Genomic DNA, 22,408 nt, shown 5'->3' on the forward strand with positions numbered 1-22,408 from the left:
TCAAGTCAAGATTGAAGAACACTCAAATTCCGATCTTTTAACATGTCACAAACCAATTGTCTGTTTATTCGTTTGTAAGATTCATTTCCTGTGACAGATAAACGGATGTCGCTGTGTCTTCCATTAAAAAAACGAATAGATAAAGTGACCAAGAACCCACAACCCCATGGAATTATCCCAGCACAGGCCTCCGTTCTTTTTGATAGCCTCGTTGGATGATAACACAAATAAAAAGACAAAAAGCAGAGAAAAAACACAACCCGTTTCCCCTGACAGCCCGAAAAAATGCATAATACCAGAACCACAACGCATCACGACACCACGCGACACCTAACAGCATATGAAAAAATAAGAATTTCATAAGTTCGTCATTGTAGCACTAATCGCTCAAAAAGGACACCGATACCGACGCCGACACCGAGCAGCAACATCCCATTCCACGTCACTTCGTGTCACATGACAAACAGCAAGTTAGTGTCTAATGTCTCCTGGTTAGCAGAGAGCAACGTCAGCGCTCGGGAAACGAGAGCGGAGCTGGAGACCTACTTAGGGGATGACTGCATGAAAGTTGAGGTTTTTGGGTGTATCGCGTGGCCAATTCGTCCCGGATGCTGTTGAGTAGTTGTACATAACTTTGTTGCGGGTTCTTTTTGAGTGCGGTGATAAAAGCCCATGACATGGCACCGGTGGCTTGAGAAGCAATAGTCGCGTCGGCCCTGTTGGTTAGTTTGGTTAGCAATCCCCACCCCCAATGGCGCATGATACTCTAGGAAAGAGAGAGAAAGAAAAATAGAAATAGGAAAAATAAGCCCCGGGCACTAAACCGAACGAACGTAACTCGTCGCCCTAGATGCAGAGCTACAGCCTTTTATGACTGCACTCTGATCTAGAGCGTTGAGAAACCATTTAGGAAATAAATGTACAAAATGACTGTCCCCTATATCCAGATGCCCACATTATGTGTACCATATATATCCCTCCTGTAGATGAGAAGGAAAAGAAATAGAAAAGGAAACCGGATTGTACAAGATTATAAGTGTACAGGTCTTATGCCTTGAATAAACCCAAGATATATGTGCCACTCGTGCCACTCATACAACTCGAACAAGTGAAAATGAAAGGGTATCAATAGGAAGAAACCGTAATGAGAGGGTAGACCAACGAAGTCTGATCGTCTTTGCTTCCGGAAAGCATAATAACATCCGCGGCTGACGTCTTGGTAGCCATGGCTCTGTGATGCGCATCCTCGCCGCTTGTAGCTTTCTTGAAGAAGCCCATGATATTGTTCGCAACGCCGCCTAAATCGCCTTGGCTGTAAGAAGAGATAACACCCAAAAGACCCTGGCCGGCCTCCTTGGCCAAGTTGGGCTCCTTGAGGATACCTTGGGTTGAGTAGATGTAAGGAAGGTCGAGGGCAGTACCAGAATGACACGAATCGAAGATAGCCGTCAATCGTACTCCGCTTTGCAACGGTTTCACCATAATGCGATGCATCTCGTCGTCAGTAATATGGCCTGTATGGCGGAAATCAACAGGGTATATGACTTCATCATAACCATCGGGTTCGTCTCCATCTAAATCTTTGGTTTGACCGCCATGTCCTGTATGAAATTATTATAAGCAACTAGATCATATTAAATGTGAACAATCGCGAAGATCAAGAGTCGTCATACCCGAATAATGGAAGAACAGCGAATCGTTGGGTCTCGCATCCTTCACTAACCAATGCATAGCTCGTAGAATGTTTTGTTTCGTAGGTTGACTCATCGGGTTTTGCTGATCGTCGGTGAGGATAACCATATCCTCGCGCTTGTAACCGAAATGCTCAACAAGGTAGGCCGACATGTTTCTTACATCATTGATACATCCTCGAAGCTGGCCGCGTTGGCCAAAATAATTTATACCAACGAGAAGTGCCTTTCTTCGACCCGTACAGTTACTATACTGAAAGGCGTATCCTTGAGGCGCGCCTTGGCCGAAATGTTGCGGTCCGGACGGGGGAGGAGGAGGGGCACCAAAGTTGCCATGGTTGTAGGAATTCGAGTTTATCGTGGGTATCCCTAAAGCTCTTTGTTAAACCTGGAATCAAGCGAAACAGTGTCGGACTCGTCGATCAATGTCTTACCAGGTCTGCCATATTGACTCGGAGGTTGGCCGTAGCCGCCATGTTGTTGTGGTGGTTGTTGCGGGGGCGGACCCTGATGAAGATTATCAGCGCGGGGCTCTGAAAGCAAACCGTCATACTATGCGGTATACGGCATTGTTATTCACCTGGTTATATGCGTAAGGCTGTGGTGTATGTTGGCCGTAGCCGTAGGGAGCTGGCGATACTCCTTGAGGAGGAGGATATCCGTTATATGGTTGAGGTGGACTGCGACAATGTCAGCTACCTTTGTTTGTTGTCGCTCGTGATCGACAAGAATGAATGAGCGGTCATACGGTTGTTGGTAGTAGTTCCCGCCGTGATATTGTTGTTGCTGCGGCGGACCATACCCTCCTGGATAGCCGTAACCTGACATATCAATGGGTTATATCGTATATCGTATATATAATTGTTTGCGACGTCGAATATATAGCTGTTGTTGTAAATTGTATGTCGCCGACAAGCTATGATCGATAGGTAAAAGTCGAATGTGGGATAAGAACTCGTGGGGTGGAGGGATAAGGCGGGGGAAGGATTTGGGTTTGTCGGATGGGACAGGGTAGGAGGTTCTTATATAGAAAAAAAAGAAGAACAATCGACAAGCGACAACTCGTTCGTGGAAAGACCGATAGAAGAAAAAAAAAAAAAAAAAAAGGTTCGTTCGCGATACGTTTTTGTATGTATATGAGATCTTGCTCTTTCCCTCTCTGGCGTACAAGATGGATAAGGTAGGTAGGTACGGGTACGTATGTATAAAGTATCGTATGGAACGGGTATGGGCTATGATGTATGTGGGTTATGTGGGTAGAAAGTATATTTCCTGACCCTTGAACCGAGCCCCGGCTTAGTGCACGTCTTTGTTTTTCTTTCCTGTACTCTGTATGTAAGCGCAGCCCCATGCTACATAACTACCAAGACTACTACCCACAAACCACGAGCCTCGATAGTACTCCAGTAGCTTGCGCAAGTAGCCAGGTAGCTTTAGAATACTACTTCAATAATAAAATAGAAAATATAATGCCAAGTCTTTCCAGGATGGGTTATAAAAGTACACGCTAGCAAGGAAAAAATATCCCAGCACGGCGGTCAAGCGTTGCGGCGCAGAGAACCTTGTTTGACAGCCCGCACATCACCTTTTTTTTTTTCTTATTTACTTACATACAAGTACGCTCACCTGCAGGGCAGGGGTCGGTGTGAAAAAGCAAAAAGCCCAATATCCTACTCGTTTCTTTCTCTTTTCTCCAAATTATCGTCGGAGATGTATACGTCTGTATGTGCGTCGCTATGCCGTAATTTGTGTAATTTAGGTATCAAGATAGGAGTTCGCCGGTATGAGTTAGTTAGGTATGTAATGTATGTACCTAGGTGGACATAGGCAAATAACAAAACCGGTCAGGAAGTAAAAGGTTACAACCGAGGACGGATGAAAGCGATGGGTAGGAGAGATCTTAGTGTATAACATATAACGTAGGTGGTGGTAGTAATGGTAATGATGGTGGTGTGGTGGTGTGGGATGTATGCTGCTGTGTGCTGTTGTACGCTGTAGCTCAAGTAAATTGCGCTGTATGAAGGGAGAAATAGGTTGCGATGCGAAAAATGCGGGATGCGGGATGTATCTTGGTATCTTGGTCTGAGTGTGGGTTTGTGGATCCCCATTTGCTCTTTGCTCTTTGCTCTTTGGAGAAGAGAAGTTTTGGCGCTGGCTTCAACTCTGGTGCCGATGTGGAATTGTGGAAAGTCTCAATCCACAATATGCTGTAAAACATGTGAGACTTGTCCAATAACAAAATTCGTCTTCTCTCCATGGGAAACATAAAAAATGTACGATAAGTACGAAGTCAATAAAGCAATGGAGTTAACCGTATGGAGTAATAGGGATATCGTCATTCTAGCAGTCAAGCTAGGGGGGGCCGATTCTTAGTTTACAGAATCTAAGCTACCTATGTCGCGTGGAATAACGGGAAATCGTAACTAGAAGCCAATCATTGATTAGACTAAACCTAACTTAGACTTAAACCCAAGACTCACGGACCAATGAGAAAACAGAATGCCCTAGTAAATCCTAGTAAACTAAACTGAGTCGGCGACCCAAACGCGGCCAGGCCTCCCTTTTTTCCCTTACCAAGAAAGCTAAGAACTAAAAACGAAATCAAATCAATCAATTAATCCTTCCTCGCGTGTTTCCTTCATACAACCTGAGAACCACGACCAACAAAATCCAATAGTTTAGTGATGAGCCGCAATCCTAATGTGAGATGTTTCCTTTTTGTCCCCAGTCTTCTTACTTAGTTACTTAGTACCCCCCCTTCAGCAGCACGAATCTATCCAACTCTTGCTATATGATCGACAATTATAACCATCAGGTCGAGATAATCCTCGACTTCTCTCAACTTCTAGCCTCGGAGCTGAATGGTTTTCTCGGCATCCTTGGACAAAGCTTTTTATCATTGTATGCCCAAGATTGCTCTACAGAGTAGGTAGTTTCCATTGGCATTGACTACGGTTATGCGGCTATCACTGTACCTGGAGCGGAACACGTCAGTACTGTTACAGCGCAATTTCTCTGCATCTCTCCTCTTGAGCGAATGAGATTCTTGGGCAGCCTTGCTACAAAAAGCCCGATCGGCGACCTAATCACCGCAAATCAAGCACTTTTATTATTCATTCATTCCACTATTGACAGTTTCGTCAGTATTTTCTAGGCGCCTCTCTCTAAGCTTGCCGGCGAATCCGTTTGAAGCGGCATAAGTACCGTATTCGGTATTCGCCTTTGGAAACGTTCCTTATGTCCGCTGTAAATAAAGGCTTAGGGAGCTATCCGAAAGCATTATGGATTTTAGAATTATGATACCTACGTACATGCAGATCAAAACATCAACAAGATAACCCTGCCTCATACATCAGACGCCATAAGCCGCCTTGACATATCAATATGATGTATTAGATGCTCCATCTGCATGATGTTTTGGAGTATTTCCGACATAATGTTACATTGACGGTTGGGGAACAACGAATTATCCGAAGTTGCATATCGGCTTTTGGATCTCGGGATACCCGAAGAATGGTGGCTGACGTGCAGATTTTGTCTGAACTCGCTTCTCCGGCACCATTCTAGCACCTCTAGCAACCTCTAGCACCACTCCAACAGCTCTTGTACTTTCCTACTGTGGCTGCCACACATATGTACCGGCATACCGCACTTCTAAGATTATGCAATACCTCGGTACCTTGAAGATCATATTAGGAACGGTTATGTAACCCGGGTCGCTTCCCACCGCTGCATGCGTTAGTTCGCATGCTAAACAACAAATACATCGTGGCTGTGATAGTTTAATGCCATCATATCGAAACTTTTATACGGAGAAGCCTCGACCGAAACATTGCTTCCACGGAAGTTGATCCTTTTTTGGTATTGATGTTTCAAATGCCACGTTACTTGTGGCTCTTAGTTTAAGAGATCTCCGCATACTAACTACATACATGAGATCCCAAGTGAGGTACTCGTCGACTTAACACAGCATCAGAGGTAACCAACCGCTAAGAAGAAATCCACAAACTAGCTGTCGCATACATATCCGTCTTAGATCTGTCTCAAAGCTGGTGTAGATCATCAGGTACAAATGTCAAAAGTTTCATCTCATCTTTCATACAGACGCCACCATATGCATCATTCCTTGACACTCCCGGGCACTTGGGATAAGAAATGTGTGGAGGAGCCAATCGAGGGGAAGCCGACGAGCACAGCCTCAGGGTCCAACTCTGATCTTCTGCAGAACTACAAGGAAGAAAAAGTTTTCGGGACAGCATGGGCCATGAGACATGACATAACAGCCCTATCTAGATATGATGCCGCACTACATTCTCCGGATATGCAAAAAGAATATGCGTCTGCGAGTCAGCGGTCCGATACTATCACCATTTGAGAAGGTGAATTGTGTCAATAGGTCAATAGGCCTGTCCAGCCACCCTTCAAAACCCTTTTGTACCCTTTTTCGCACCCACCCACATCACCCACACGTACACAAGTAGCATTCATGCAACTGCTTACCGCCGGGACTTCTGCATGTAACTCCCCCCAGGCTGAGCTCTATCGATAATTTTCTGCCAGGGTGATAATGCTCTCCCCTGCTCGCTCTATCACACGAAAACCCTTTTCTCAGCTCACAAGTGTCGAAAAAAGGGACTCACGCTATACCCTATCTATCTCTTCACATACGCGTCAATTAAAGCAACTAGCCTATCGCATCTCGCCACGGCTCAGCTACCCGAATAAGGCGGTTGAGGCTATACAGCTATTCTCATCTATATTTATCTTACATCTTTTTGAGCCTCACTTTTTTTTTCTTCTTGGACCTGTTAGAATTCGGCTTTAAGCAGATCTCCAAATTTGTTAGGAAGGTAACGTTTTATCGTGTGAAGATATTTTCACACGCGCATCGCAGCATGTAGTCTCCGAACCCTCCTCGACTTTCTCTGTAGTCAGCACTAGGTCAGTCTCTGTGTGGAGCAGGCGGGTCCTCCCGTCATTCGGAAGACGTTAGGATTAACGACGACAACGAACTCATTCTAAGACTACCCTGTCCTGCGCCGAGGGCTGCATGTCTCACGTTATAGCACCGGAGAAAATTCGATTCGCGTGATTCCATTCCGCGATAATCCAATCGCACTACGTCATGTTCGGGAGCAAGAGCAGATCTAAGGGTTCTCGCTAACGAATGAGGGAACCAAATCTTCTAAAACATTTTCATAATAACTTCGCTGCCTATGGATTGACTTGACTCCGTGTAACGTTTCCATTGAGCCGCAAGATAATGCGGGTCAAGATGCTTTACCTAGGTAGACACCTACTATTCCGTCGCGAACAAGATAATCATGATTGATTATCGGAGAGTAGTCAGCATTGCCGCCCAAGGATGCAAGACGCAAGTGCCCAACACTGCCGGCAGCCGGTATATTAGGTTGTGCTTATATTCACTTTAACAACCTGACTAAGAAGTCATGCAGTACAGAACATCGAATGGGAATTGCGATAATCTCACCGCGAGTTTATCAACCATATGCCTATCTAATCCCTTCCGTCAAATGAACTTTTAGATAAATGTCGAATCGATTCATCACATGGTAGGCTTAATGCAATAAACACCAACGACAGTTCAAAGTAATAGGGCTTAGAGAATGTCGATCACGGTCTTAGTACTTGCATTCATACGCCTATTCTCCGTAATTGGTCCTTCAATTCTGCCTGTATAGGTATCTGCTTCGGCAAAACGGATCGGCTCCTAGTGGCTACACACGTACCTGAGATAGATGGAGACATGTTGGGGGTTAAGGGGCGAAGTGAAAAACGTAGACTAAGCCCCTGATATGATATGCAAGTCTGGACTTTTGACAAAGATACAGACGGAGATAATCGTCCAGGTAACTAGGTATAGGCGAGGCTAGATGATAGAGGAGTCTTCGGGATAATAACATAGGGCTGTAGATATGTGGGTAGGCGGGTTGGGTCCCGTCGACAGTACTACACTCCTAGGTACAATACCCGTCCAGCTCGCTTGTGAAATAGAAGCGGAATAGTCGAACCCACTTGTAAGGCGAAAGTTTCAGGCGACTTCTGCTTCTGAGACCACAATAGGCAAGAATATAGCAGCCTTGGAGGTGATAAGATTGAGACATACCCCCTGGACAAGCACGAGAAGTATAAGACATGATGAATTACTAAGTAATAACTTATCCAGTCCTCACCGCCCACGAGACACCCGCCAGCAACATAGACAGACGAGGCTACGTGCCCGCGCGCCTACGATACCTAGCTACTCATCACCATCGCTTACCTAGGTGCACAGCCATACATGCAACATGTCCCTTTCCGTACGTAAAGACCTTGCATACATCCCTAACGATGATCAACCCTAGAGTACGACTTCGTATGATATACATAGCATCACATATACCTGCAGAAGCTCAATCCCCTCAACCTTCACATTCACAGCCACCAATCTCAGGGTCCTTATTCTCCCGAAATGCTAAGTATAGGCATCAACACACCAAAGCAGCAATTCCAACCGCAGACATTCGGTGAGTAACAGAACAGCGCCCCTACCAAAACCAAGACATCACCAAATAAGGAATAAAAAGGAAAAAATCTTATACCCAAACTCGGAAATTGCCTTAAGCCTCATGCCTAGCTAGGCATATCAACGTCTGGACATGACATAACGGTCTCACCGCATGTGGCGCTATCACTGTCTATCAGAGCCTTACCTTAGCAGCTCAGGTACAGTAAGTAAGTAGTAGGCTGGTAAGACATTAAGCACACCAACTAGACTTGATTCACTTGCCTTGCCGCTTCTCGGTTTCGGAACTCGCGAACGCGGCTTAAGTCCGAAATACTTCCTCTTTCTTGGTGAGTAGGACGAATAACTACAGGGGGCACAGCCTCGCGAGAGAGCGCTAGCACATAGCGTATGTACACCATAGGAGCATGAGAAAATAGATACAATGACATCATGGTCGAGAAAGCAAATTAGCAAATATCTTCCGAAGACCTAGCGAGTTCGCGTGTCGTACCGTACCAAACACTCACCCATGGTAGGTACGAATTATGCTTGCTTTTTGCTTCATCCACTTCATTTACGTCTATCAGTACTGATATCAACATCAAATGCGACGGAACTAGACACACCATCACTCCAACTCACTCCACGCCGCATCAATGTCTGTCTAAATCCAACGGGCTCAGCTTACCAGCTGTCCTCACCCGATCGTTCCTCCCATTCCATGCCAATTCCCTGTCCATGCTATGTACTGCCTTAATTCTCGCGCTCAAGTCTTCAACATGAAGGCCATGGTCCGAGAAAACCTCTGTTACTGATCGACGATGAGCCAAAGCCAACCCCTAACCCCTAACCCCTTTTTCATCCTCATCTCACAATCCCCTCCTCACCATACCTCCTCCCTTCAGGCATTCTTCATAGGCACATCCCCACTCCCATCACCCTCAGGCTCCTCATCCTTCCTCATCGAATATCCAATAACGCCCCAAAGCAACCTCATAGCCTCAAGTCTATCCTCAACAACAAAAAGATCAAACCACTTACTCCGCCAAATCTCGAGTTTACCCCAGCTCCTGCCTTTCTTCCCGTCCGTTTCTACCACATCCTCCGCTTCGCCCGCGAAAACTTTAAGTAACTGATTCGGCACGCGAACGCGTAGTATTGAAAAATGGTGAAACACGCTACTTAGCACGAATACATCGTCATAATCTGCGCCTCGCGGGCGACCGACAGCTTTGTAAATCGCTTTGCGGTCCCAGTTTGTGGAGGGTGGGCGAACCATGCGGTAGCTATCGTAGATGCTCATATTCTTGCGGGGTTTCTTGCTAGCCGGTTGTCCGCGCATCGGGATAGAGGGTAGTGATGCTTTACCTCCTTTCGTCAATGATAGGGACGAGGACGAGCCTGCTTTCTCTTCCGGCTGATTCTGTGGGGTTGAAGAGGAAGATGGGCGCTCGGCATCCGATTCCACAGCGTCTTTATCCCCTACGATGGAATCGCCGTCGACTTCTCGTCCTATTGGTCCGCCTTCACCGCCGCCCCAGCGCTTCTCAGTCGCCCACCATTTGCCCTCGCCGTACCTCTTCTCGGGCTGGCCTTCACGGGCGCGATGCTGTGCTATGATTAAGGCGGCGATGAGCTCACGCCCGAAATCAATGTTGGATTCCGCTGAGGATTTGAAGTTAGTCGTGTTTCGCGCGGATACTGCGGCAATAGGGCCTTCGGTCACACCTGCGCGGGCGGCTTCACGGGTGGTAGGTGCTTTCGCCAAGTACACACATCCTGAAGGGAAGTATGATGCTACTTGGTTAGGGGGTGCTTTGGATTTTGAAGATTTCTTGGTTGGTGGTGAAAGAAGCTGTAGCCGAGGTTCAACTCTTGGAGGGAATATGTTGCATCCAAAGCCGTAGGAAACGAGTTTTACAAACGCCGATATGAAATTGTGGCGGAAGTCAGGGGGCATTTGCGCACCGACGCTAGTACGGTAAGTAACTTGCTGGGGACCCTGGGACTCGCTTTCGGGATCCGCTTCGGAACGGGCATTGGATTCGGGTGCGGCGCCGGTAGCGGGTTGTTCGGCACCAGCATCAGCTTCTGTGGGGCGCGGTGGTAAAGGCGGGGATTGTTCCTGGGTCTCCGCGGGAAGCGGGGGTAATGAGGTGTCATCCCAGTAGGCAGCCATAATTTCCATTTGTTTGAAGAACTCGTAGCTATTGCCTAATCGTCGTTGTTGCTTTCCTGCTTCCGGTTTGATGCGCCGAATTGTACGAAATGCATCTTGGTTTGGTATGGAAAGTTCATTGCGCCGGTCCAAGTAAGCGCGAGCATCAGGTGAACGGCCCCCATTAGACATCGGGTAGCGGAAAGTGGCATCTCTACTATATGCTTCATCCATACTTATACCGTCCCATCCTATCGATGAAGGCAGGTAGGAAGGAATTGGGACGATTTCTTCAGCTGGGACATCTGAATGTAAGTGCACGCCAAGAGCGGCGAAGTGAGATTCTCTAAGCTCAGTCGGGCGCTGTAGCCGCTGAAGGTAGCGAACAAGAGATGTTTGCACATCTTGGTCCGAGGATTCGTCTAATTGTGGACTGCATCGTGGCAATCTGATGGGAGTAGGAGGTGGAACGTCTTTTGGTGGCGGCGCCAACTCCGACGAGGAGTGAACTAACAAACGTATGAGATGATTTCATCATGGGAGATGGGTATTGAAGATGGGAAAACACATTGTGTGTATATTTAGTAGAATTGAGTCGTTTGCCTCATAATGATGATGATGATGAGTTGGCTATTGAGGGGCGGATGTAGAAAACAATCCTTTGAACTCTCCCTTGTTACGGCGATGACGATGGAAGGGCGCACGTCGCATCTTGACTAGGGAATCCAATCTTTACTGTGGATGGTAGGCAGAAGGAGTAAATAACAAATAAAATGTAAGTAGACTTACTAAAGTTGACTCCAAACATTTTTAATTATGGAACGGAAGCAAGTAGGAGGTCGTTTCAAATAAGAGACAGTCCGGCGAGTGGAGGTATAGTGGTATAGTAAGGGAGTTCTAGATCGTAGAGGAAAGGTCGTGATAGGTGACACAACTCTCTAACGAGGTCGCCTGGTGCCTGTGCCCAGCTTGGCCAGTTAAAAAAACCAATTAATAAAAGTTCAATTCAATTAATCAATCAATCAATTTTTAATCAGAAACGTCGGTCGTTTTCTTTAGATCTCATAGATCTAGAAATTTGATATGAACAAGTTGAAGCTTTCTTAAGTAAAGCCGAGAACGAATAGGGTATATGTGGCACGGCTCGTGACTTGTTCACTTAGTAGGTTAAGGTACGCAGCTTAAAGCTTAACATAGTAGTAGAGGCTGAGAAAGACAACATCATGGAAAGTCCCTGTTGATAGATTAGAGCGAGCCGGGCGTTGGTTTTAGTTTAGAGCGGGACTTCACCCGAATGGGGCATCCACTAGAAAGTTTATCGAGTGGTCCGTGCACATCGAAATATCCAAATATTGGACAGATTGATTGGCTCATTCATTTGATTGCTTGATACCTACCTACATGTACATCATGTACATACCCAATTGATCCTTCCAATAAGGTACACCATGTGCCTATGAGGTAGGTACACGAGGTATATGTGGTACGAGTAGGTACGTTCATGTAGCTACATGTAATGTTACTAACATATTCTGCATGTACCAGGGTACATATGCACAAGATGCTGTAAATTCGTTGGAGACATTGGAGTCGTCAAGAACAGTTACCAGAATAAGTACTGCGAAGCCGGCCATGATGTACATATATGTATGATGTATGTAGGAATGCGGAGAACAATCTTAATAGTGGTACGATTGAATACCATAATATGTACCTGTATAAATACAGTAATAGCGAACAACAACTTCAATTGATACCAAAAGTTGACTAATCATATACAAATTAATGCAAACGGGCTAATAAAAAGAAAAGAGAAAATGCGAATTAAAGCACACCGGATGTTTTAGTTTATATGAGATACTAAACCGTCTTGGCTAGCTAACTCCCTATAAAATAATATTTATACCCGTCTATCTCCTTCAGTTTGATAGTCGGTAGATCGGGTAGGCGAAGTGGGTAAATGTATAATAGAACGAGGGTTTAAGGTACTATCGTGGCACCGTGCCCCTTCGGTAACTCGGCAGACTACCAGATCCGATCTCCTTAGGAGTTTTGCCGGAACTCGATCATGACGGGCATTAAGACGTACTTTTGAAACTTGATGTCGACATCGTTTGACAGCTTACTATATTTCTTTCTAAGCTAATGCGGCGTATATGTGTATGAAATAGACTTAGAGAGAATGGAATGTTAAGGTTGATAAAGATATGGGATTGTTACGTTAAATAAAATGCATTTGCAGGTACTTGTGGGGGCCTATGACACCCCCGACCCGTGCCGAGGGAGATTGACTTCCGGGCCGAATGTTAGTGCATACCAACCAACACATCCGATAAATATTTCTTACCGTAATACCAATCTTTACCAGCCACCTACTTTTATCACAAAATTGATGTAGAATAATGGAATTGATAAAATTATTGACATAAAATGAAAATCAATTAGATTCCTCTACCAAATCAATTTTCACATATTATCATTAATGGTGTGGCGCCTTACTGCGGCTGAGGCAAGAAAAGAGAAAGACGAAGAAGGAGGGGGGGCCGCGCCGTTGCGTCAGGTGTGTCGCAAGTCAGGGGCTTAAGTGTTTTACCCCACACTTAGAAAAGGTAATTCTGAGGCCATCAACTCTCCTTAAAGCAACCCCTGTCGTCTCTGTCCTTTTCTGTACTGCCGCTTTGTTTCTTCCAAGACTCCAACAACCAATCCTGTCCCTCTACATCCTTGCCATCAAACACACTATACAGGGTCAAGACATTTGCGACAGCAAGCGACGGCCGTGCAAAGCATTAAGCATGTACATACTATACATACTACCATTGGATAATGGCCAAAATCACGGTAGGCAGTACACGCCCACTACACACCCTCGAGGTCAGGTAGTATTCTCTTCCTCTTCGAAGTAACCCTCTCTCTTTCTATCCAGGGGGGTTTACGTCTTTACATCTCTTGGCCTTCAGATTCGGCTAACTGACACACCTCGACTGATACCTTTCTATCCTCGCTGTTTGACTAGTCTTAGACTATCCTTCTCGCTCGTGAGGTCGAACGTCTCCATTCCCATTTGATTCTCTTCTCCATCAAGCGTCGTTCAATTCCTTCTCTTCTCTTGAGCCTCATTTTTTCATCAGTCTCTATTGTATAGAGCGCGTTGAGTCGCATTTTCCTCTGGTCTATCAGGGGAATATACGATATTCTTCGTATTCTTTAACATTTATCGTTCATGATCTTATGATCGTAGTTCGGCCGCAACGGCCGCCTTCTTTTCTCTTCGTATTACCTCTTCTTATCTAAACTTCGTTTTGCCCCAAGTGGCGCTGTTGGTTTTTTTTTTTTTTTTAAATTCCACCTTGCGACTGGTATCGCCTACTCTTAAAAGTCTATAGTTATGGCATCAATTACAACCCGGAATGGTAAAAGGTGTACGGCGGTGCCGAAGAAAGCAGGTCTCGAACTTGCTGCTGTTGCTACATCATCTTCGTCTTCATCCTCATCTTCCTTGACATCTTCAAGTTCTAGCTCAACGTCAACATCATCATCTTTGTCCTCGAGTTCAACGTCAAGCTCCTCATCTTCTTCATCCTCTTCGTCCTCCACATCTCAAACTGCGACCGAAAATCAACCGACTTCGGCGCCTCAAGACCAAAACCAAGCGAACCCAGACGATCCTGCTTCGAATTCCTCGGCTCCTTCTCAAGATACCGGAGGCGCGTTACCCGGCAATCCTTTCAACAATGTAGGAGGTGCAGCTCCTTCAACATCGCTTCCGGATTCGATTATAAGCACTAGCGCTGCATCAACTCCGACAGATTCTTTACTTACTGCTGATCTCCCTACACCTTCTCCTAATCAGCCAGACAACCAGTCCCAGGATACTAATGGACTTGACAACACCGATCCAACGGCGGCACAGTCAGGGGATTCAGATATATCAGCAAGTTCAGTGGGCAATACTGCGATAGGAGCAACAAGTGGTACACAACCTACTGGGACATCATCAGAAGCTGGAGCAAATGGGGCTGGGCTACCGGGTACTCAGCAGGCCGTTACTGGCAATGCTATCACTACGCAACAAACGATAGCAATAGCTGGTGGTGTAATTGGTGGAGTCATCATCCTTTCACTTATAGCATTTGGTATATGGTTCTGGCGGAAGAGAAAGATGCAGGATCGGAGAAGCACCATGCTAACACCAATGTCTCCAAATGCTACGTTCCGCGGTGGTGACGATGAGAAGGGCCCTTACCTTATCAGTCGAACTTCCTTAGGACCGACACCATTCTCCGAAAAACTATGGGCTACTGTTGGTGCGAAATATCGAAAGTTACGTGGAAGAGTTGGAGATATCGTAGCTCGAAGTAATAGCCCAAGTCCAAGTGTCAATCTTGACCGAGGAAACTCTCAGTTTGGGCCGCCAGATGCTGCCCATAGCCGAAAAAATTCAAGTAGTGGTGGTGCAAAAGGAGGCCAATTTACTAATAAGGGTGGCTTCGTCGACTGGTGGGGTCGGTTAGATGAAGATGGCGATCTCAACTGGAGATTACGTCACGAATCCCAAGGCAATGCTGCAGCCAGCAGTTCACTTGCTGTCCCGCAATCTACTAAGCAGGGTAATGGATCTAACTCGCGGCCCGACTTTCTTACGCTCATGAATATGGACGACAAACAGCTTGAGCGAGAAGCAGGAAGGGGAAGGGGGAGTGTAGGCGGCCAACGTCGTTCCATATCCGTGGGTGGCGAACAACATTTCCTCGGTGGCCTAGGATTGAACTTTGATTCAGTCGATCCCTTCTCCGACGTAAATGCTATAGGGAATAATACAGCTAAAGCTACGCCTTTAGTAGTATCAGCAGCAAACAACCCATTTTCGGATGCGAACGCCATATCAGGGCCATCGAATGCTGGACTGACGCCTTATATCCAGAACGTACGACGCTCCCGTGGACATAGCGTAAACGGTGGTCTAAGTCGACAGGCCAGCAGTGCCGGCAATCGTGGTAATAGTGTATACCGCGAGTCTAATGCCAGTGTGGACACGGTTGGCACTAGACGGAACAAGTTCCGCTCAGATCCGTTCGATCTAGACCGACCGGATCTTTTTAGCAATTCTAGCGTCAGCGTGCTTGCAGGAGGTATCAGCAGATCTGGTAGTCGCAGGAACACCAGTGCGGTACCGAAAACACCGCAACAAGCACATGTCAGAGCTGATAGCTTCACATCAAAATACTCTAGTGGCGTTAGCGGCGCGAGCCTGAGCGAGTGGAGTGACCCCGGCCCTGATGTTGGACCAGCAGCCGTGCGATATACACCGGATAGTGCACTAGGGAGGCAGCCTTCTAACAAGAAGGGAAGGAGTGGCACTAGTCAGGGCAGTGTAGGCAAAGCGTTATGAACAAATATCACGTTCAAGGCGTACGAAGCATTCACGGCATAGAAAAGGGGTCCGGAGAGAAACAGCATCGGATGAAGGAGCATGAAGCGTTGTTGCTTGATTTATAGCATACCGAAAAAGGGGGTAGCTCGGAGTTCGCGGGGTGCATTGCTCTTTTAACATATTTCCTCTGTTGGGTTTGTGATACCCGGCGACCACACGCTCGCTTTATGATACCAATCGACCAAGAAGGGAGAGGGCCAGGAAATGGAGTGTCCCCTCTACCAGCCACCACAATACGTATAGATAGATGTTTTTTATTGTTTGTGTGGGGTGTTATCCCCGTTCCCAATACCCTAACCGCGGGAAAATACAAAGAAATCGGACGAGTGTAAGTTAGGAAAGGACAAGACCTCGCGAGGCAGAAGATGGAGCTTGTTAGCTACCAGACAAGTCAGTCAGACAGACTATCAGAGTAGGCTGACTGGCTTTGCTGTGATGTGTGAAATAAAACATCGCGGAGAGTATCAGAGTATAGCTGAATTAAAAAAGTTTCGAAGTTTACATGCTTGATTTCCAAGGGAATACGTGCTGTAAAGTGGTTACATCATAGTAAGGGAATCGGATGTGAGTTCAAGCGTCCTCGACTTAACACTTCAAGCTTGAAAGTATCTTCCTTTGTACCCTTAAATTGCAAAATCATATATCTTGACAATTCTACAAACTTGATTTTTACTGTATTTCGGTATTCAACTACATAGCATTTGTCCAAACCACAGCACAACCTCACATCCAAGCCATATGTACCTAAGTACTCCAAAATCCACACTCCACCCACACCATTTAAACCCCAGCCCCCTTCTCTCTCCTCATTGGTTAGACGCCTACATTAGCGCAACGCGAAAACGCGAAATTTTCCCTATCGCGTCGCGCCACGTCGCGTCTCTCACGTACGCGTCTCACGATTATATTATATCACGACACGACTTACCGGTTTGGTTTTCGGGTTGGAAAAGATATCAATTGGGTTGGATGTAACCAACTGGATAGCCTACTGTCTAATTCCCAATTTGTTGATTTATAACCATTGTTGGGATGTCAATGGTTGTCTATGCTAAATACGGTATCGAGGTAAGTGTCGATCCCTTTTTTTCGTCAAGACTGACGAACAGATATTGGGCAATGGTGTTTATTTACGCAGATCACAAGCAGGAAGACATAAGAAGAATCCATGATGATTTGTTTATTTCGTGTAAGAGTTCGGTGAAAGCTATGGAAGCCACATGCTTTCCTCCCTCCTACGGATGATATAGCTCATCCACATCCACCTATCATGCCCTCCCTCCCTACATCCACCCTTCCCTAGGCTACAACCAATTCCTCACCGCAAGGCCATGCTATGCTAATGCAATGCAAGCAACACCTCCATCTCACAACAACACTAACAACAACAAAAAAGCATAAACGCAGCGTGGGCGAATAAGCATATGATTCTCGAAGCGAAGTGTGTGTCCGTATCATATAACATGTCCTGAAAAAACAAACAAGGGCAAAAAAACAAAGTTGATGTGGTGTAATGCCGTGACCAGTAGAAAACGCCGTGCAAAAAAAGTATTCCGCGTTGCTGACCTCGCCTCGACTCGACGGTGTAAAAACAATATAAAAACAAACAAACAAAGAGAGTCAAAGTCAAAACACAAGAGTTCCGTGTCCGTGTCGTCTGTGTTGTACAAACGTAAGGGGCCGAGTCAAATCAAGTCGACCGGTAGGTTTGGTTCATTCCGTCAATCCATCCATCCATTCCGTTCCAATAAAAGTATAGTAGTTAAAAATCATGGCGAGAGCCGGGTATGTCGTATGTGCGTAGGTAAGCACAGTAGGGATCGAAGAATAAGTCATAGTTGGGACGTAGTGTCCAAAGGGGGAAGTAATGAGAGTAAGAAAGATAGTTGTCACCGTAGTGTTCGGACCTGCCGAGCTCAGGGTAGCCCCGGTATAGGTTCGTCAAACGTTAACCGACGTCTTGCTCCACTCAAGGGGGTCTTCGCTGTTGGAGTTCTAAGCGACAGCGGTGTCTTCCATGGCTTTTGCGCCGGGCTGGGTGTGATATTGACGAAGTCCGATATATCGAAAGGCTGACTTGGTGTTGTTGGGAAAAGATTACCTCCACCAGGCGTTGTCATCATCGACGACGGCAGCGCAAGATCCTTCTTCGGAGGTGGTGTAGATGGGGGTTCCATTCGGGTCTTTGTAGAATGTACGGCGGGGGAGGGAGACGTTGCTAGATAAAGCAACAAATCTGCGCCTTCTTCGCCAGTCTTTTGCCCATCCTCGGCACCTTTACCTCGCCGATTTAGTGCTCTACTGCGCATAGGCGGTGTTCGAGGCGGTGATGAGTGATCATGGTGAACCGCAAAGGAATGTAAAGGTAAGAGGTCATCGTCATCATCCGAATGCGCCGCGAAGTTTTGTGATGTAAAGTCCACGGAAGGGTGATGTGAACTTTGGAAAAAGGAAATATCGGGTCCAGTAGAAGTAGTAAAGTGTGGTTGCCTTCGTGGCTTAATAGGAGAAGATTGTGTCAGTTGGCGATGTGCTCTCCAGGAATTATGACCATTGTTCATGGATTTATGTGCGGCAGGCGTGGTACGAAATCGCTTAGTAGGACTAGACATGCTCATTTCGAACTGTGCCATGTTATATGTGCGCTTGCGATGACCGGTACTGCCATTGCTGGATCCGATGGCATCTGAAAAGAGAGGGGCTTTGAGCGGGGAGCTCATAAGTGTTCTACTACTGGGATACGGTAATTCGGATGTGCTGGAGGAAGAGTCGGATAGGACATCGCCGTCGACGAGGCGTTTTCTTCGGATCTCCTCCTCATACTTGGGCTCAATCTTATCGAGTGTCAAGTCTTCCCACCCATGCTTGGTTTTGAACGATGCCAGAGCCAACCGACCTTGTAACTTTCGGGCAATCTAGCATTGTGAAAACGTGTCAATCAGTTTGATATCCCCTCGTTGGTCCGGTGGGTAGAGTAAGTGTATATCATACCTTGCTAACTTCCACTCGTTTGAGCACTTTATCTGCAACAGCCTCAGGCTGTTTCTTCAATGGCGACGACATGTTGTTTTGCTTGGACCAGAGGCCAAAGATTTGTTGTGCTTGGATTTGCTTCACTTAGTCGGAAGTGACGTTCGTCGAGTGATTTTTTAGAAAAATATTGCCGGGGTACTAGTGATTGGGTCGGTTTGTTGGCCGGGCGCTTGCTGGTGTAAGCGAAGGGGGGTGTGGTATGGTTGCTCGGAGGGATCGAGGGATATGATAGGTAACGAAAGGATGGAATGATGGACGGAATTAGGTATTAAGATACCGTTTCGTATTATTATAGAATTGACTCGAAATCGGTTACTATGGAAAGGAGCGAGTTGTATAACAAGTAGAGAGAGTAGACAGCATTGGTCGGGTAGATAGTATGATTAATGAACGACGACGGTGAGGTGGTGGTGGGAAAATAGGTAGGGAAAAAAGTTGATTAGTTGGCGGAGATAGTATCTTGCCTGGGCTGCCTGGATTCCCATAAGGAAAAATAGTGCTGCGCTAACAAAACTAAAAAAACGAAAGTGACTGGGTAATGAAATGTAATGAATGGTAATAAATTCCGTGCTATGGTACTTCTACCTTGCCAGGCTAACCTGGTCAGGGTTAAACTTCTTTTGCATTCCTCTCCATGGAAACCGGGAGTGATGCAATAAAATTGATGTTTTAAGCCCGAGCTCAGCTTCCCTTGAACATTAAAATTCCCAGCAACGCCAGGTGAGCAGGCCACTAAAAATGACTAAAATGATTACTCCGCATGTACCTAGGAGTAGGTACCTATTAGTCCTAACTTCAGCGCAGACTTTACCTACCCACATGCCTTCTAGGGCTATATTGTACCTATTAGAGAGATCTCATAGGGCCGGATTGCAACGCCCACAGCACGGTATGCAGCATCTTCAGGGGGGTTGCTACACAAATGCGTCCACTAATTTGCCGGTTAGATACTACTAGCCAATACAATTCGTGGTAAGCGGCTAGGGTGCATTTCTTTCACCAATTGTTTTCCAGATAGCCCGGTAGGCTGCAGGACTTTCCTGCGAGCAAGATATTCTATAACATGATTTTATAGGTTGGCGTTTGCGCTGAAAGATATAACCAAGTTTTACTGGTCTGCTTAGCATCGTAAGTCACCTCTAACAGAATATGTGGCGTGGTCTTGAATTAGTTTCAGACCGGCAGGCCGGTAACCCTCGAAAAGACAATAAGGATGTTTGACGATAAATGAGATATAGGAGGAGCATTTTGTCGGCCATATACCTAGGTGGCATATTCGAATGAGGCAAAAAAAAAAAATTATAATCCAGGGGGAAGACAAATATGGTAACATCTTCCAGACATTGCATTGCTTATCAACACCCCTATACGCATAGTCGGCGAACAAGTTGCTTTAAACACTAGCAACAAGACATGAATAGGCTCGATATGGTGCGATCTACCACCCTGCCTTCGTAGTTTCATACGTTTCTTTCTCAACAGTGATCTGAATCGGACTAAATTATGTCTCATCAGCTCGAATGTTAATTTTGACCTAACTGTGCCACCTCGAGATTAGGGGCAAAGCGATAAGCCGGTATAAACGCTCTCCTAAATCTCTTGTCAAACTATAAGATGCAAAATATAAAGTGACATTTCACGTTACCAAAGAAAAATCAAGTTTCGTAGAAAATTTCGGAGTTTTATGATCAACTTTTTATCATTGTTCCGTCAGAAGCAAGGGATGGTGATGGCGAGCTCGATGGTCTGTAACCTCACATCCTAAAAGGGTAGCCAATTTAAACCCATGTCCGACCAGAAAGTAAGGCTAAGGGCCATAAAAAACGTGCCGAACCCGCATTTTGCTGCAAGCACTTTAAAGCAAACAAAGTTTAGAATGGAATAGATTTCTTGACTTTTTCATGCGCTCGTTACATGATGCCTCTTTTTTCTCCTCCTTAAAGGACAAAGAACATGATCATGTCACTCAGATATCCCCTAACCTTACCAATGGTGATACACTAAATGTGCCTTTTAAGGGACGCGCAATCAAATGCACACCCCGCATGGCGTTCATCCCGTCCGTACCCGATCGCTAGGCGATTCGCTTTAGCGAGGAGTTTTTGAAATGTTTCGAGGTTTTTGGTGGGAATGGACTATAAATCTTCATGCTGCAACCTCGTATTATACTATGGCAATGTTCATATAATATAGCAAAAGGTTTGGTAGACAGGGTCGCAAGACGATGAATACGAGATTTTGTTAGTCGACCGACATCTACCCCCAAATCGACTAATTAATTGAATATGTGTATTGTTAGGCCGACATGCTCATCCGCTATACGGTTCGGATATGCAATGTTGATCTTGAGCGAGATATACCTAGGTAGATATTCCATCCATCCATGGCACATAATATCTAGTGGATCATATCCGAGCGTTTAATAGGAAGTCCGATGTTTTGGTGTTCACCCCTATAATAATGGTGGTGGCCCCGGATATCGAAAAGTCAGCCTCCTATTAAACCAAGTAAACTTAGAAATGTGAGACAGCTTACGACCGAACGTTAAAGGGTTGTTTTGTGCAATTGAGTTGGACATCGGACCGGGCCGGTTTTGCATTGCATTCGCAGAAACTTCAAAGCATCAATCGATTCCGAAAACTTAAATACCTTAATCTATATAAGAACCGACGTTGGGAGGAAAGGATGACCTGTATCGTGCATATGATCGGTAAACGTCTGTCTTTAATGAAGACTTCCCCTTTCCGAACAAAACCCACAAAGCCATTCGACTTTGCTTTCCTGCAGCTTTCCCCATTACCAATTTCCATTTTCACGATGCCTCTCCTATCATTCCATCCTCGTTGTCGATCGATCTATACTCAATTTTTCATCGCCTGATATTTCAGGTGCGATAACATGGAAGTAATAAATGAACCATTGTGAAATTGTGAAGAAGTTTGCGAATGACAGCTGGCACTAAATACCTAAGTAGCGCTGGCTTTGATTACACCAACTCAGATATCCGCTCAGACCTTTGTAGCTACTTCATGTGGTACTTTACATGATCTGCATCTTTGCAGCTGTAGTACGTTGATACGGCGCTATCACCGGTTGGCTGCATATTCCGACCGTGCTGCCGTGTTAGCCAGGGCTACGATACACAACACATCATTTTGTACACCAAAGCACGATTATTCCAGCAGCCGTAGCTCTCGTTTCAATAATGAGATCTGTGATATTCCGACAAACATCAATGGCACTATGAATAAGTAGTCGGACTCTTTGTTCTTATTAATATCCTAGAGTGTTCTTCATCTTTATCTATAACTTATTTATGATCTACTATCCCGAATCTCTATCACCCTGCCACCTAATTATAACAGCAGAGAACATATCGAGATCCTTGCAGGACCCAGTAACAGCAATGCAACCTTGATCCGGATCTCCAAGTACAAGTTTTCGTTCGTCACCAATATATTACTGTATCACCTGCCTATGTCTGCCGGTTGCACGATCCGTCAGCTTCCGAAGCCTCTTAATTTTCTTTTCTTTTTTCAACATTGAGAGATAATCACCTATGAATTATTCTAGACTTAATTCAT

At 45.7% G+C, this 22,408-nt stretch overlaps 4 protein-coding genes across 4 annotated transcripts; 1 reads left to right on the top strand and 3 right to left on the bottom strand.

The window, feature by feature from the left end:
* Window positions 1–508: 508 nt before the first annotated feature.
* Window positions 509–2,519, bottom strand: F4822DRAFT_432075 (caspase domain-containing protein; the record flags this gene model as incomplete). The annotated part of the gene is made up of 6 exons (XM_051461582.1): window positions 509–716; window positions 1,163–1,601; window positions 1,674–2,060; window positions 2,126–2,198; window positions 2,272–2,371; window positions 2,440–2,519. The coding sequence occupies 6 exons, from the start codon at window positions 2,517–2,519 to the stop codon at window positions 509–511; spliced, it is 1,287 nt and encodes a 428-aa protein (XP_051311000.1).
* Window positions 2,520–8,538: 6,019 nt separating this feature from the next.
* F4822DRAFT_412459 (uncharacterized protein) lies at window positions 8,539–11,609 on the bottom strand. Its single transcript, XM_051458949.1, has 2 exons — window positions 11,147–11,609; window positions 8,539–10,866 (listed from the first exon to the last, which is right to left on the bottom strand). The coding sequence occupies exons 1-2, from the start codon at window positions 11,163–11,165 to the stop codon at window positions 9,101–9,103; spliced, it is 1,785 nt and encodes a 594-aa protein (XP_051311001.1). The 5' UTR covers window positions 11,166–11,609; the 3' UTR covers window positions 8,539–9,100.
* Window positions 11,610–13,504: 1,895 nt separating this feature from the next.
* Window positions 13,505–15,854, top strand: F4822DRAFT_337875 (uncharacterized protein). The gene has a single exon (XM_051455762.1). The coding sequence runs from the start codon at window positions 13,746–13,748 to the stop codon at window positions 15,747–15,749; it is 2,004 nt and encodes a 667-aa protein (XP_051311002.1). The 5' UTR covers window positions 13,505–13,745; the 3' UTR covers window positions 15,750–15,854.
* Window positions 15,855–17,478: 1,624 nt separating this feature from the next.
* F4822DRAFT_337888 (uncharacterized protein) lies at window positions 17,479–19,208 on the bottom strand. The gene is made up of 2 exons (XM_051455763.1): window positions 18,783–19,208; window positions 17,479–18,706 (listed from the first exon to the last, which is right to left on the bottom strand). The coding sequence occupies exons 1-2, from the start codon at window positions 18,852–18,854 to the stop codon at window positions 17,708–17,710; spliced, it is 1,071 nt and encodes a 356-aa protein (XP_051311003.1). The 5' UTR covers window positions 18,855–19,208; the 3' UTR covers window positions 17,479–17,707.
* Window positions 19,209–22,408: the final 3,200 nt, after the last annotated feature.

Source organism: Hypoxylon trugodes, assembly GCF_022578975.1.
Source record: "Hypoxylon trugodes strain CBS 135444 unplaced genomic scaffold F4822scaffold_8, whole genome shotgun sequence".
NCBI lineage: Eukaryota > Fungi > Ascomycota > Sordariomycetes > Xylariales > Hypoxylaceae > Hypoxylon > Hypoxylon trugodes.